Genomic DNA, 17,617 nt, shown 5'->3' with positions numbered 1-17,617 from the left:
AACCAACTTTAATTTAATAATTACACAGAGAAAATCGAAACTTGTTATTATAATTATTATAATTAAGTTAAAATAATCGTATAAACTATACACATATCTAAACATAATAATGTTCTTTTTAACTGCTTGGCATCCTAACGAATCTTGCATCTTTACTTCGCTTTAGAGCAACTACAACGTTCGAATGCTCCTGGTTATACAATTTGATAGTCTTTGATAATCTTTAATTTGATAATCTTTGATTTTGTATCTTTCATTTGATGAGCTTTAGGCATTGCCATAACTACTGTTAAAATTATAAGTATTATGTTATATATTTATATGAGTGTAAAATGCACATAAATAAAAACGTAATATTTTTTTTTTTTATGTATTACCTGCACAAAAATGGTGAAAAAATATAGGTTCATTTGTTGATATTGCAACCATTTTTTCAAGTCATCGTCTATACACAAAATTATCGAATAATAGTGTCACTGCAATAATTAGAGACAATAAGCTTCAAAACTCTACTATAAAAATGCTAAAAGAATTCCAATTACCATTAAAATGCCACAAATATATATAATTAATACACTCCTAAATAATTGTTACCTTCTCCCTCTTTAACAGCTGTCAAATAAATTAAGAAATAAACGCCCCTTTAAACATAACTGAAAAAAAAAAAAACAATTTAAACAAAAGCTTCATTCAGTAAATAATTATAAATGTCAATAAATAATAATGAAACAATAAATAATAAAAACATACAATACAAAAACTATACAGGAACAATAAGTTATATAATATATTATAACTTTAGGAAATTTCAACAACATACAATTATAATGCAGAATAAGAATAGTAATACAGGAAGGAGGTACACGTATTTACTACCAATATCTTTTATCTTCGTAAAACACATGCATTTACTAACAATATGTTATCTTTGTAAAACAAAACCATCTACTAAAAATATGTTATCATTGTTTAACACATGCATTTACTGATAAATAAATATTTAACATTAATGCTGATCAAATAAGCATCTTTAGCTTTGTAACACAGAGAAAAATCAAAATTTGTCACAATATTTATTACTACATTAAAATGTTCATACAAACTATACATATATTTAAATATAATAACGTATTTTCATCTTCGCAGTCATTTTCCTTACAAATCTGTCGTCTTCATCTTTCAACTCAAAAATCTAAATGCATCTCTTTATACAATGTGATAGTATTGAAATATCTGAAACAATATCTGAAATTAACTTTTAAGTAAATATTTGTGTATCTATCTATCTATCTATCTATCTATCTATCTATCTATATATATATATATATATATATATATATATATATATATATATATATATATATATATATATATATATATATATATATATATATATATATATATATATATATATATATATATATATATATATATATATATATATATATATATATATATATATATTTATATATGTATATATATATTTATATATATATATATTTATATATGTATATATATATGTATATATATATTTATATATATATATATATATATATATATATATATATATATATATATATATATATATATATATATATATATATATATATATATATATATATATATGCAAGTTCCAGTTTATCCTTGGTTTTTCTTTTTTGCTATTGAAGAGAGAAATAAAAACCAAGAGTTAAGTGGGAGTGTATTAATAATACGCCTTTTTGGCATTTTTATGGTAAGATAAATTCTTGCAATATTTATTTAAAAAGTAAAAATATAAATTACAAAACAAATTATTCTCTGAAATATCAATCAAAAAAACTTCATTTAATAAATAACTATGTAAGTATGAAATAACATAGAAAAAACAACATACATTTATAATCAATGCAGTATAGGAATAATAATGCAAGAATCTTCAGAGTAAGGTAAGCACATGCATTTACTAACAATATCTGTTATCTGACAACATTTCAATGAATCAAATTTGTTTCTGAGTACTTTACAAATACTTAGTCTTGAAGAAGGCAATGGAAAAGTAAATGCATCAGAAACAGTGCTAAAACTTTGACATATTAAATTTATATAACTTCCTTTTTCAGTAATATTACGAATAAGATTTACAATATAATAGATTTGCAATAAAACAGTTGTTACCTTCAGATATTTTAAAAAAACCAATGCTCTGTTTGAAACTGTAAATATTGTCTTACATTAAATTCTCCAGGAGTTATAAGAATTCCTTCAAAATGTTCTTTTGTTAAGATAGGAAATATCTTTTTTATATCTTCCTGTTTATTATGAAAAATTTGTTTTTCTTCAAGTCGACGCAGTAATTGTTGAATAGGGGTTTGAGGTTTTCGAATTAGTTTTTTTAATTGACCAAGCATATTTTCATATGGAAAACTACTAAATTCATCTAATGGTCCTAAACGTTTCACATCTTGTGCTATATGGACTAATGAATGCACATTATAAACTAAACACTCTTGTCCATAAAGGTTAGCAGCCTCACTGACAAAATCAACCAGTAAATTGTTTGCAAAATCTGTGTAGTTCTTTGAGAGCTCAGAACTAGTAAGAATTCTAGATGCAACATATAATAACAAAAAATGATCAAGCAAATTTGTTGGTAAAACTCCATCTAGTGCAAATGGACCTAAATACAACAAAAACAATCTAAATTCAGTTGCTTTCCATTGCATGATCTCACTTAAAGCTCTTGGTTTTCTTGCAAACTCATATGGAATATATGCAACATAACTCAACAACTTGTCAGACAATTTAGAAACATTTCGTGAACTAATACGAACATTTAACAGACCGATTGGTCCTTTCCAATACAATAAGAATCTTCTCATAACTCCAAGACAGCCTAAATGCATAAAGTCAAGTCCAAACTGTGTTACACCACCAATATTCAGTGGCTTTAAAGCATAAGGACTTCTATGATGATCTTCATCAGACATTTGATTAAATGAAATGTCAGTTCTCAAGCGATCATTTAGTTGTGGGAAAATCACTTTACCAACATAATGACCCACTTGAACACATTTTTCACAAGAATTGTAACCTGAATGGTACTTGATACCTTTGACAAAAGCCCTTGCAGGAGCATCACAAACAAAAGAATGAATTTTTAATTTAAAATGTTTTCCACTAATCAATAATCCATTATGAAGAAGTGACAAAGTTTCCTTAACAAAGTCCTCAAAAAACTCTACAGCACTTGAAGGTTTTTCTTGGCCACAGAAAACCCCAATAACAAACACTGTTTTAATAACATTGTTTTTAAGCATACCAAGTATGGGCCATAAACTTGTTCTACTACTTTTAAAAAGAGGTAATTCATCTGTATTAAATTGAATTTCGAGACAATCAATATCAGGGAGTAGACAGCCTTGCAAAACTTGTCGAATTCCTTTTTCCAGCCCTATATGACTGTACTCTCCTCCACTGGCCAGTTTCCTAATCACATGTTTTCTAAGGGTGTTTAATAATGTTCTTGGATCTTTTGGCAGGGATGGAAAGTATTGTCTTAGCAACAAAAGTAGTGCACCAATAGCTAACAAAGAAACTTTAAAATTAACAGCCCATTCAGCCAAGGAGGTGACAATGTCTTTTTCTTCATGGTCGCTATTCATATTACTTTCATTTTCTGAGTCTGAATGAAAATAAAAATTTTCATCAAGATCATAGTCATATTGATTACTATTTCCATGAGCAGTAAAATTATCTCTTGCAGTGTCATTATTATCCTCATATACCTTGTCATCATAATAAAGACTTCCACAGTCATTAGAAACAGTACAAGTAGCAACATTATTTTTATGATTGCAACTTTCACCATAAATTTCTTTCATATCTCTTTCCACTTGCTCTCTCACTTTTCTTCGAATTGCTGTATATGAGGCAGCCATCTAAACTATTGTTAGAAAAATTATATTATAAAACATAAAAGATTCATGTAAATTCAATTGAGGAAAAAATAATGAAACCCCTTCTCTGTAGTATTTAAACTTCACCCCCGAACTCATTATTTAATTACTTTTTATGGGTTGGGGTTTGGAGTAAATATTTGAGTAAAAATTTTTAAATAATAGTTATGTAAGACAATCACAAAGACTAGGACAAAAGAAGGATCAAACAGATTTGCATATGCATATCTGTGTACGCAAAACACTGAATAGCTATATGACTTTCTTATATTGCATATTGATTTACGATAAGGTAACAAACACCAAAATGAAATCAAAGTATTTAGTACCTGTTTTTAATGATTATTTAATGATACCTTGTGCTATGCAACAAAAATTAATGGTATATCTTTTCAAAACCACTTCTTCACGTGATTCAATCTTTTTCGATTCTCCTACTGCCACTTCTTCTCGTGATTCAATCTTTCTATGTTTTAAAATTAAATCTTTACTTTTTTGCATAACTTAAATGAATAACTACTTATAAGAAATAAAACTTGATACACAACCACACAAAAACAGTTTTTTACACAGGTTTCTTCATAAAAAATAAAACCAAGGTTGGAAAAAAGATGCCAAAATGATCACTTTTAGGTTGGCAGTTAGATCAGAATGTCTGAAATAGGCTGAATAAAATAGGCAGTTAGATCAGAATGTCATGCCTAATTCCGAGGGCTGCGTGTATATATATATATATATATACACACATGGTTACATAGATAATTATCCTATTTTAAATGGCTTGAAGTTCTTCAAGGACTATTTAAAATTAAAATAACCTTGAATTTGTTTAACGGGCGACAACTAAAAACAAGACTAGACTTAAAGACACATATCTCTTTACAGAAGTAAGATAAAACAAAAAGGAAAAATGTTCTAGAAAGTATTTTTATTATAGTTTTTAAATATATAATCAGTTGTTCTCAATTAAACCATTTCTTCTGACTTTATCAACTAGGCCTGGTATAGACTGAGTTAGGCTCCGTATGAGCTCAATATCAATTTTATTAAGGCAATACTTGATTCTAGAACGTAATTTTTAAAGATTTTCTGCATGCCAATTATTCTTGTAGACAAGGCCTTTCGAAATACTCCAAAAATTTTTGATAGGACAACATTCTGGCAAGTTTGCAGGGTTATCCACATTTTCAACATAATGTACGTTTTCCTTGTTTAGGTACATGATTACTGATTTTGCATAGTGAGATAATGCTAAATTTGGCCAGAGTAGATATGCACCATCTGAATAATACTTATTGATGAATGGAATAAGTCCTTCTTAATACATTTGTTTAAATAGATTTTTTGATTTACAGTCAGTCCACTTGGTACAAAATAAGGTTGAGAAATTCCATTTTCAGAAAAAGCAATCTATAGAAGTAATTTCTTTTGAAACTTTTGTTTTGTTTGGTATTTAAATGTAGATGGAGTAGATTTTACATCACTAGTATAAAATATATCATTTCCATTGATACTGGAGTGATTTAACATGAAATAAGACTCATCATCAATGATTGGTTGACGATTGTTGAATTTCTGACACAATCAACTGCGCTTAGTTCTCGCTGCTGCTTTTTGCTGGTTTTTGCTTTTTTTTTTTTTCTTGATTTAATATTTGTTCTTTTTTTTAATGTTTTACTAATGTGTTGCTGAGTACAGTTGAATTTTTTACATGCCTGTCATTGAGAAACTCCGACTTTATGGTCAAACATGAGTTTGAGCCTTTCAATGTTTGTCCTGGTCATTTTTTTAGTTTTTACTCCACTTCCTTGAACTCTTCTGTACCCAGATTCACTTTCAGCACGTTTAATTATCTTGTAGATAGTACTTTTAGGTATATTCTCAACTTTAAAGTGGTCATAAGTGATCTTTTAACCAGCGTTTTTGTAATTTAAATAAAATTCATACACACGTTTTCTAATCTCTTCTTGTTTTGAATTTATTTTTTTATTAATTTTTCTATAAAAAATAAAAACACATGAAATATTTAAAAACTAGAACAAAAATACCTTCTAAAACAGTTTTCCTATTTTTAAAATCTTATTCCTTTAAAGAGACATGTGTCTTAAAATCCAGTCTTAATTTTTAGTTGTCATTTTTAGTTGTATATTAATAAACAATAATGAATGATTTAAAACTAGAATTTAGTTATTAAAATAAAATTATAAAAGTAAAAAGATAATTAATAAAACACTTTAACTTTCAATAATAACAAACTCCAAGAATTACCTTCAGTCAAAGTCCTTCTTTTTATGTAAGAAAAGTAAAAAAAAACATAAATAAATGGAACATACAGTAAAAACAAACATTGAAAAACTTAAATACTTAAATAACGTTAACCTTTATGCAAATCTCATCATTACCCATGTGATTACCTTGATAAATAGATTTTTCTTTTCTTTTACCTCTACCAGGAGCATCCCTTCCACCTTCGCGATCCCCAGCATACTTTAACCATGATTTAATAACATTTTCAATGGTTACATCATTTGAATCAAATGACTTATTAATTTGCAGCTGTTCAAAAAAGTTGAATAACATGTATAGACAATCAAAATACAAAGTATACTCAATACACTTATTTACCTTTTATACAAAAAACAATTTTTAAATCTTTCACACCAGTTTTATTACAACGCCCTGCCCAATTGAGTTTCTTAGCAAGGTCATTGTTAAAAACTTTTTCTAAAATACGCCTTGTGGTGTCACTGACATTTATACCTCCTCTCATTCCCAAGTGATTACTCTAAAAAGAGTAAATGGACAGTGTATAAAGTGAAGTGCATAAAGATGGAGTAATTTATATTTCAGATAAAATTTGAAAATAAAATCTTACAACAGCTTGAGCTAAATCCTTGTTTTCTAGATTTTTTTCTAAAGTTTCGAGCTCCAATAAAGTTTTAACTGGTAACTCTATGCACTCTGGAGGTTCGTGTTTCTTTACTGTTACCAATGTTTGCAAAGCATTAAACATATTTTGCTGTACTTGAGAAATGTGTAAAATTTCTTGCTGCATTGTTGCAAGTTTATCCAAAACTAATTTTAATGCAGAACTTGGAACAGCTATTGTTAGAAAAAAGACATTAAACTAAAATACAATTAAACCTTCAATAGATAGTGTTTTAATTAATTTGATCAAATTTTATTTGACATTTTTTTGAATGACCAACCACAATAAAAAGTTAAAACAAAAACACATGCTTGCTTCTACTGATATAGTTTTAAAGAAACTAGGTGTTTGGCTGCTGCAGGCTGTTGCATTAACAAACAATTTTAATTTTTTATAAATTTACCAGATTATTTATTGAATGACAATATAAAAGGAAAGTAATGAAAAATTTTTTCTAAAAGATATTAAAAATTTACCTTTTTCTAAGCAAGCAGGGACATTAGATGGTTTTTTAAAAAATCACTCGAACTAGACATAGTGCTGGATTTTCTTTTTCTATTAAAATCTAAACCAAAACAAAAAGTAATTTAAATTATTAAAGACTTTTTTTAAAGAGATTTTATAAAACTTTTATATATATCTTTATATATACATTCAAATAAGCAGCATGAAAAATAAGAAATCAAATTGGCCGGTCAATTTGACCAGCTAAAGCATTTAATAGACGGTCAATAGGTTTTTTTGGACAGTCACTTTTTGGACAGTCACTTCTAATAATTATTAGAAGTCAATTAGATTTTTATCGTTATGTAATGGAGGCAAAATGTTCATTGAAGCTGTTTTTTAAAACTAAAGTTTCTGGAAATAAACGTATTGACCTAAATTCAAGTGAGCTGATGGAGAACTTGGTAACTATCATTTGCACATGCAATTTGCCTCCACCAGAGCAAAGGAACAATACACTAAAAGAAAAAATCCAACGCAATGACTTGAGTAAGAAACAAAAAGAAGAGTTGTTTAGAAAGTTAAAGGATTCGACAATGTCACATCTTGCAAGACAAAAAAAGGTCCAGTTTTTACCGACTTTATTAGATGATCCAGGTAGTTTAGTTGGGCGAGTTGTTCTTCATAAAATAAAAGAAGTTGATGAAGAAGAGTATTTTTGGTGCAAAGCAGATGTTGTTAGAATAGCGGAAGTCGGAAAAAAAATCAAACAAACATTAAATGATGTTATTTATGAATCAGAAGCTGGAAGTATTTACACATTTCCACTGTTATCTGACTTTGATAAAGGAGATATGATCTTGTTATAAAAGGTATAACCACTGAAATTAGTTTTTCAGTATTTATTAGTTTAAAATCTTGTGATTGTTATTTCAGATCCTATTATTTAAATGTAAACAAAAATAAATCTATTATATTTTTTTAATGATAATCGAATTTATTATCAACATTTTACTTTCAGGACCATATGAACTCTATGAAATGCTTTAAAGATTGAAAAAGCTCTTGTTTTAAACTAAAGTTGTTTTTTATGTTTTCCACAGAGATTTTATTGCTTATGACCCACTTACATATTTTCTTCACTATCATAAGTGTATGTTCACTCTAATAATAAAAAAATAATAGAAAAAACTCTTGTTTTTTACAGCTTTCACAGAAATTGTGTTTTGTTTGTCCCAATTCCCCCAAATGGGGAAACGAGCCCTAGGGTTCTTAGATATTTATAGAATTTTCATAAATTTTTATGAACTTGTTCACTCTTATAGGATGAAAAGATATTATTTTTAAACAAAAGTTAATTTTTATACTTTTTAATTAGAAATTGTTACTTTTGAGCCAAATTAGAATGCCCCATATGGGGAAAAAAAGCCCTTGGATTCTTAGATATTTTTAGGATTTTCATAAATTTATGAATATGTTCACACTTACAGTTTGAAAAGGCTCTTGTTTTTAATTAAAGTTGATACTTATACTTTTTACAGAGTTTTTGTTGCTCTTGGCTCATTTACCCCAAATGGGGGAAACGAGCCCTGGGATTCCAATATAGTTTCTAGATTTTCATAAATTTGTATTAATTAGTTGACTGTGACAATTAAAAAAGCTCTTTTTCCTTAACTAAAGTTAATTTTTATTACTTTTACGGTGATTTTATAGCTCTTGACCCATATGCCCCAAAAGGGAAAAACAACCCCTGCTCCAACTATATCACAAAAAAAAATTGTATAATTGAATACATTGATTCCTTTAATTTTTTTTTTTAAAAAAAGAATGAGTATACTTAATTAATTCTGCTCAACTTTTAGTCTTTTCGTCGATGTCAATTGAAAAGTAAATAAAATTTTTAATTTCGGTGCCATAAATCCTTAAGAAAAACTTCTCAAATTTCGACCCGAAACAGGCATTATTGGGCAGTACATAAATCGTCATAATTCGGGAACCAATTATCCAAATTTAAAAAATGAACTCATTTTGAAATTGTCTATATTTTTTACATATTTTGGTAATAATTATAGCTAAAAATAATAAAGATATTAAAATCATGTGAAGTACCTAGTAATTGTTGGGTAAATTTAACAATAACAATCATTAAAACTTCAGAAAAAGCTGAGCGCTACGTCGATCATCAGTAGATTTTGCTTTAATTTATTCTTAAACTCATTAAGCGTAGAAATTGTTTTAAGTTTATTAGGTTAATATTTTCTTCCATAACTTCGGCCCTCTAGTAGAAATTGAAAATTCGGTCGCCGCAAAATAACTTTTGGGTTGAATATAACTGTTATTTGAAAATCTGGTTAGATATCTATTCTGATTTATTTTGAATAATGGGTAAAATATTTTAGGAGATATATTTTTATTAATTTTGAACATAACTATAAGAACTTAATAGACATTTAATTGATAAACATTCATTATATTTGAATTAACAAATAATGCTTGGGAGTGTGTAAACGGCCCACATTAGAAATGATTCTGATTACATGCTTTTGTTTATTAAATAGTTTTTTTATTTTATTATTAATGTACTGCACCAAGCAATATTTTCATAATTAAGATGGCAATGAATGAACGAGAAATATAAAAGCTTTAAGCAAGTTGGATTTAAAAAAGGCTTAGACCTGCATAGCAGGCCTATGTTCCTTGAGATTGTATTTTCGAGATATTGTATGTGATCTCTCCACGTCACATTTTTATCAAGAAGCACGCCGTGAAATTTTAAAGTGGTTTCTCTTTTTATGTCTTGATTGGCAATACAAAGTTTTGGAAGTTTTAAAGGAACTTTATCTCGGTCATGAAAACGATGGAAAAAAGTATATTTTGTTTTGGTTAGATTTAGAGATAATTTTTTTGCATTAAACCATTCAGTAAGATTTAATAGCCCTTTGTTTACTGACTTAAACAGAATATTCATATCATTATGTGCATAAAATAGATTTGTGTCATCTGCAAATAAAATTGTATCTAGTTCAGTTCAAGCTTTGCTTAAATCATTAATAAAAAATAGGAGTGGCTCTAATATAGATCCCTGAGGAACCCCACATGTTATGTTCATATTGGTTGCTTTACCTTCATTATAAGAAATGTATTGTTTTCTGCTTGACAAATAGCTTTTAAACCACGCAATATTTATATGATTAATACCATAGTTTTCTAATTTTTTTAATAAAATGTAATGATCGACAGTGTCAAAAGTGATTAATAATGAGATCAATAATAACACCTAATGTATATTTAGTTTCATCAAATGATTTAAAAATATCATGAACAAGATGAACCATAGCCAGATCAGTAGAGTGGCTCTTTTTAAACCCAAATTGCTTACTTTAGAGAATATTGTTTACTCCTAAAATATAATACAATCTTTTATACATAATGTGTTCTAATAACTTTGAAAAGCATGATAGTATGGAGATAGGTCTGTAATTGGAGACACTAGTCTCATCTCCTGGTTTTAGTATAGGTATTACCCTTGCAATTTTAAGTTTATCGAGAAAGATTCCTTGGTTTAAAGAAGCGTAAATATATGCAAAAGCGGAATTTTTAAATAAGACATTGATTTAATTACTACATTACTGCTTACATCATCAACTCCATTACCTTTATTTGGTTTAGGTAAGTACATGGCATCAAGCAATTCTGTTTCTGTTAGCATATTATTGTCCATTGTATTATTATTAAAGTTTAGGTATGATTTGAAGCAAGTTTTACTTTTTTATTTTTGATGCTAAATTTGGACCTGTGCTAACATATGCATGGTTTAACGAATTAGCAATTATTGTGTCGTTAATAATTTCACAGTCATTTACAATTAGTTTTTTTGGTAAACGACTAATACTCATATATTTATTACCTATAACCTCTTTTATTATGTTCCAAGTTTTTTGTATATCATTTTTGTATTTTAGCAATTGGCTACTATAGTAAAACCTTTTTGAGCGCTTTACAATCGTCACAAAAAGGCGATTATAGTTTTTATAGTTTGTTTCATTTTTAAAAGTTCTTTTTTTACTGAACTTCTCATACAATTGCTTTTTTTTCGAAGATTTTATGATTCAGGGTGTTATCCAGGGATTTTGTAGAGTTTTTGTTTTAATAAATTTAGTTGTTATTGGGAATGCTTTATTGTAGTGACATTCAAATATATGATAAAATTTATCATAAGCTTCATTAACATTTTTTGTTTTCAAAACAGATTCCCAGTTTGTTGTCGATAAAAGGCTAATAAATGTCACAAGAGAAGCGTCCTTAATTACTCGTTTTTTAGTTTTTACTTTTTTAGAGGGTTGATTTAACGATTTTTGTGCTGTTATAAAACCCGGAAAATGATCAGATATGTCTGTTATAAATATTCCAGTTTTAGTTTTTATGTTTTTGAAATTTTTAATTATAATTTGATAAATTAAAGTAGCAGTATTTTTTTAATTCGAGTAGGTTTATTTATATTTGGAATGAATCCATTTTGAAACATAATATTGAAAAAAGTTCTGACGACTTTGTTTTTGTTGTATTCAAGTAAATCTAAATTCAGATCGCCTACGAAGTAAACGCATTTGCCACATAATTCTTCGCCTACAATTAAGCTTTTAATTTGTTCGTTAAAGGCTTTTTTATTACCAGAAGGCAGTCTGTATATGACGAGCAACTGCGTTCTTGCAAGTTTTATTTACAACTTCAATAGATAACAATTCAAAATCATGCGCAACAGCAAAATAAATTTTGCTTAGTTTGAAATCTAAGGAGTTGCGGATAAAAATGCATAATCCTCCACCTGTTTTTAAGGGTCTCTAAATTAAAGAAAAACTTTATTATTATTATGTTGAAAATTAGAATTGTTTTCAATTTCCTTATCGCGGCACCATGTTTTGGTTAGACATAATTTGAAAGTTAATTTTGACACTAAATAAAAATCGTTTAAATTTCTCAAAACTTTTTTGGAAGCTCCTTATATTAAGGTGTAGGATAGATAATGCAGTTGAATTTATGTTAGCAGTAATACTTGAGATATCTGAACTATAGTAATAAGGACTTATATTTAATAATCCCTCCTCATCATTAAAAAATTTAATATCTATATCTGCTTGATTTTTTAGCGGTATATTTTTGTTTATTAGGAAAGGTTCAAGATTATTTATGTCAATATTATTAAAAGCGTCATTATAAAAATTATTCCCAAATAATCGATTAGTTTCCATTTTAAAAATATAAATTTTAGATAACAAATATAAATAAAAATGAAAAAATAATAATTACTTTTCCTTTCGAATCCACTCACAAACGATTAATTTATCGTAAAATATTATTGCAAACTTGCCAAGCTCTCGTTCCTTTTTCATTCGCTTTTTTAGATCTTTTCTTATTAATATTGTTTCTGCGCAGTAATCTTCATTAACGTAAACTTTTTTTCCTTTTAATTTTTGGACGTTTTTTAAATTAGCAACTTTATCTTTATAATTTAGAAGTTTTATAACAACTGTTCTAATCTTTTTCGAGTCTCTAATCCCTGTCTTATGGACCCGTTCAATTTTTATATTTTTCAATCCAAGTAAATCTTCAAAGAATTTTTGCACTTTTAACTCAGTCTCATTCCCTCATTTCAATTTTCGTTTTCACTTTCTTTTAATCCGTCAATTCACAAGTTATTTCTTCTTGAGCGGTCTTTTATTTCTCTAAGTTTACTTTTTATTTTTGTGATCTCACTATTATCTTTCACCTTGTTATTAATTTCTTTTGTGTTTTTTTTTCAGTAGTTCTAATTTACCAGAGAAAATATCATCGTTTGTGTGAACGAATTTCTGCATTTCACTGAATTCAATTACCAACAACGTCACAGATTTATTTGTTAATTCAAGCTCGTTTGTAATGGCAATTATTTTATTTGAGTTATTAATATTATCTTTATCATTCTTATCAAATCGTTCAGTAATAATTTTCATGTTTGCAGCTGTTATGGAAGCAAATATTTTTTCGTGCTCTTTTAATAATTTTCTAGTTTCGTTAGGATGCCGATTTTTTGCTTTTCAAGCATTTCAGGGAATAATTTTTCGATACAATTTATATCCATAATACGAATTTGAATGATACTAAGAAAATAGAAGAAAAAAGTTTTTAATAATAGTAAAAGTAACAACAAAAATAAAAAATGAAAATGCCTTTTTTTCTATCATTTTTTCTTTTATGTTTTGTATATTATTAAGGTACACAATAATTATTTTTTTGTTTCTTATTCAATAGATGAATGTTTATACTTTTGAATAAGTCATTTCTTTTATGTTTTGTATATTATTAAGGTACACAATAATTATTTTTTTGTTTCTTATTCAATAGATAAATGTTTATACTTTTGAATAAGTCATTTGACACTTTGTTTTCTGTTAGTTCATGTTTGCAATCTGTATTTTCCTTAAGTGTCCCAACTTTCCCTTATTAATTTAGTCACTTTTGAGAGCATAATTTGAACAATAAAACTGAAATGAAAGAACTATGGCATGATCAAAGTTATGATTTATGAATCATGCTTAAGTTTTACAATATTTAAAGAGATCATCCCACATGGAGTGCAAATATCAAAGAGGCCTAATAGCAGTGTATGATTATGAAGCAAAAGTTGATGTTGAAAATGATTCTTGCCATGGTAATGTAAATGTGACAATTATTCAAGTTAATGAAAAATATTGGAAGATTTTATTTGATGTTTCTGTCTAGAATTTGCCAGTTCCAGATCAGTTTGAGGTTAAAATTAAGAAAAGAGGAAGCTTTTTTTTTAGAATAAGGATGATTCATTCAGTGCTTTATCAAGACAAGGTGCAAATACTAAAAAAGATATGTGCCAACTGTCAAATAAATGGTTCTAAAACACGTTGCCAAATTATGAGAAAATTTTGCGGTCGTGGATGGTTTACTTGCTCTTAAGTGAGAAGCGCTTTGCTACGAATACAACAGAAAAACCATCCAAGTTTGTCATTGGGTTTCAGAAGTGGTGGAAGCTGAGGCCAAAATTATATAAACATGAGATATCAAATAAACATCTATGTAACATTGAAAAATTGAAAACGTTGGCAGCAGGACATAAGCTGCACAAAACAATTGATGCCAAAATTATTTCTGTGATAGAAAGGGAGAAAAAAAAATTAAGGGATATCCTGCAGATTTTTCTTTGATTCTTGCTAAACAAATAGTTTCTTTGCTAATGTCATTGTTTCTTGCTTTTGCTAATATAATTGTTTCTTGCTTTTGCTAATGTCATTGTTTCTTGCTAACAAAATTTAACATTTCGTGACTAAACAGAAGATGAATCTTTATTTAATTAAAGGAAACTTTATTGAGGTGGTTGTGATGCTTTCTAATTATGACCCTGTGGTGAAAAGTACAGCAAATGCATCCGTATCTAATCTTTAACCAGAACCTCACAATAAATTTATAAATATCCTGGCGAATCATATTAAAGAGATTCTTGTCAACAAAATAATGGCTGCAAGGTAATTTGGAGTTATGTTTGATAGAACACCTGACCAGCTGTGTGTGATAATCAGGTTTGTAAAAATCTACAATTGGAATATTGAATTGAGAGAAGTGTTTCTAGGATTTCTGAACTTTAAAGGAAAAAAAAGCTGATAACCTTAGTTCTGACATTTTAAAAAATCTAGAAAGTGATGGTCTTGGCATAATAATGTTCAGAGCTTTAGATTATCATAATGCAGCCAAAATGTATGGAATCCATAGAGGTTTTATGCAGCCGTATTCACTTCTCTCCGTTAAACTTAAAAAAGATTTTCTCTGAAATTTCATTAAAATTATTCTAAGTATAGAAGTAAAAACTTTATTTAAATTTGCTTAAATAAAACCAACACTAAAAGAAAACATTTATGCTTGAAAAGTTATACTTTTAAAGAACTTTTTTATTAATATAGTAAAAATGAAACTTTTGACTATCGCTCCGTTAAGCTTAACGGAAAGATGAGAATACGACCATTCTGAAAAGAAAGAAAAAGGAAGCTATTTTTAATGAATGTATAAATCATTCTCTTAACTTGTCTGGTCAACATACTTTTGCAGAAAATACTTCATGTATAACATTTTTTGAAACTTTGAAATGTATTTCTTCTTTGCTGCTTCCACATATCGATGAGATATTTTGGTTGAAAATATTGCAATGTTGGTCAAAAAACTATACACAACACATCATGTTGCTCTTAAACCAATAAAAGAAAAGTTTGATAAATGTGTGGCGACGATTGAAGCTCTATGCGGTCCTAGTGAAAAGTGAACGCAGGATTTGCAACACTAAATCTTTTACCTGCTGTTTTGATTTTACATTTCTCTGCTACCTGTACTTTTGTAATGCTGTACTTGAGGAAGTTGATCTTACTCAACAGTATCATCAGACAAAAGACTTAACCCTTGACAAAGTAGTAACCAAGTGGTAGAAACATTAAGATTTTCTCTGCAAGGAAAGCGCCGTCATTTAGTGAAACATGCAGTTGATTGCAAAGCTAAAACCGTTGAAGCCGAAATGATGATCCTCGGGCATAAGTGAGTGCTCCTGGAAAGACTCTTTCGGTGGTATGGGCGTAGGCAAGCTTGTTTGTAACCTCCTCGTGTTTGCAACCGAGAAATATTAGAATATTGGGAAGTAAAACGAGGACAAGGGATAGACAGAAGAACAATCCGTTTGCATCGAAGACACCCACAGTCTGAGCCAAAAAATTAGTATCCGTTTAGCTTTAGTCCTTTTGCCCCGCCAAAAGAGGCATGGTACGTGTTGGTTACGCAACATACTTGGCTATTAGAGGCACTTTACTTTTAATCCTGACTACCTACTTATACAATAGGTAGTCAGGATTTAAAGGAAAGTGCTTCAAACTAAAACGGAATTGAGTTAAGTATCATGGTCATATTATTATATAACCATGATATTACTCATCAGGTTCACGTAAATGCTAACTTTCAAAAGTTAGACATGCGACAGTACGACTATCGGTCAAGCGAGAAATACTGAGCCTCGATGAGAAATATAAGTTCGTGTCTGGTCTTTTCCTTAGGCAAAAGTTCCGCTGTCACGCCATAAACATCACAGAGGTTTGCCAATTACTGCTTGCTTGGGACGCTGAAGGTAACTTTATGCCCAGGGTTTTCCGGACACCTCTTTGTACCTAGTATCAAAGGTGGACTGTGCAGGTAGTATGGTATCAAAGCTGAAGTCACCTATAGTCTTCGAGTTTGTTTTTTGATTTTAAGAATTAAGAAGGTGTTATGGCTGCAAAACTTAAAGAACTATTTGCAATCAACAATGGGACAGCAAGACTTTCTAATCTGGCAGATATTTTTTATCTAAAGTCTTGAAGTTAAATTGCTAAGCCTTTTTTCTGATATCATTAATAAATTTCTGACTTGTTTTAAAAATATATTATAAACAATTATAAATGGTTTATTGTATAGGAACAATCGAAAAATTTTATATTTTATAACTCGTCGTGCTAATAAAAATCACTTTTGATCATAAAAAGTAAGTTAGAAATGGTTTTGTCATTTTCTAATTAGGGATAACGCCATTACGGGAGCTTTAATTCTGACATACGGTACATCGCTGAAAAGGTCGGCAAAATTTATGAAACATCTGATTTTGATTTTTAAGGTTTACAATAAAAGTTTTATAAAGCATAATTTTTTGCAAAAAAACAATTAACTTATTTTTTTTATAATCTTTAAATTGATCTAAATATTGCTATAAATTTACTTGTTCTTCAAGAAAACAGCAAATAATTCAGACCAAACTATCTCAAAAAATATTTACAGAAAACATGTCAAGCATATTTTATGCCGTAAGAAAACAATTCTGACAACCACAAATTATGTCAAAATTTTTAGGAGCAGCCGTGGCGCAGCGGTAATACACTTGCGTCAGAAACAAAGGATCCTTGAGCCAAACTCCACCTCTGGGCAAGTTTTGCGACATTGGTTAGGAAGGAGGCGTAAACTTCCAATTAAATGCTTATCTGCGGTGCTCTGTGATAAGACCGTAAGGACTTCTTGGGGCATCTAAAAAGAATTAAAAAAGGTATATATGTTAAAAGAAAATATGTCTGCCTTATTTATGTTGGCAGAAAATAATTAAGAAATAAAATTTTGTCAAAATATGTCGATAAGAAACATACATAAGATAATATATATGGGAAGAAAATAAGTTGCAGACATATTTGACAGATAACAACCCTGGTCATTGAAGTAACATAACTTCCAATAAAATACCGCG

The 17,617-nt window shown here is 28.5% G+C and overlaps 1 protein-coding gene across 1 annotated transcript; it reads right to left on the bottom strand.

The window, feature by feature from the left end:
* Positions 1–31: 31 nt before the first annotated feature.
* On the bottom strand, positions 32–13,150 carry LOC136084559 (uncharacterized). The gene is made up of 11 exons (XM_065804725.1): positions 12,619–13,150; positions 7,344–7,432; positions 6,814–7,040; positions 6,564–6,723; positions 6,318–6,494; positions 4,295–4,404; positions 1,877–3,925; positions 821–1,233; positions 595–653; positions 378–445; positions 32–286 (listed from the first exon to the last, which is right to left on the bottom strand). The coding sequence occupies exon 7, from the start codon at positions 3,918–3,920 to the stop codon at positions 2,169–2,171; it is 1,752 nt and encodes a 583-aa protein (XP_065660797.1). The 5' UTR covers positions 3,921–3,925; positions 4,295–4,404; positions 6,318–6,494; positions 6,564–6,723; positions 6,814–7,040; positions 7,344–7,432; positions 12,619–13,150; the 3' UTR covers positions 32–286; positions 378–445; positions 595–653; positions 821–1,233; positions 1,877–2,168.
* Between the last annotated feature and the right edge of the window lie 4,467 nt (positions 13,151–17,617).

This window comes from Hydra vulgaris, chromosome 09, assembly GCF_038396675.1.
Source record: "Hydra vulgaris chromosome 09, alternate assembly HydraT2T_AEP".
Taxonomy (NCBI): Eukaryota; Metazoa; Cnidaria; class Hydrozoa; order Anthoathecata; family Hydridae; genus Hydra; species Hydra vulgaris.
This window is presented reverse-complemented; position numbering and strand designations above follow the sequence as displayed.

What these genes read in the sequence shown, in the direction of transcription:
- LOC136084559 (XM_065804725.1), bottom strand. Translation starts at nt 3,920, where the DNA reads ATGGCTGCCTCATATACAGCAATTCGAAGAAAAGTGAGAGAGCAAGTG.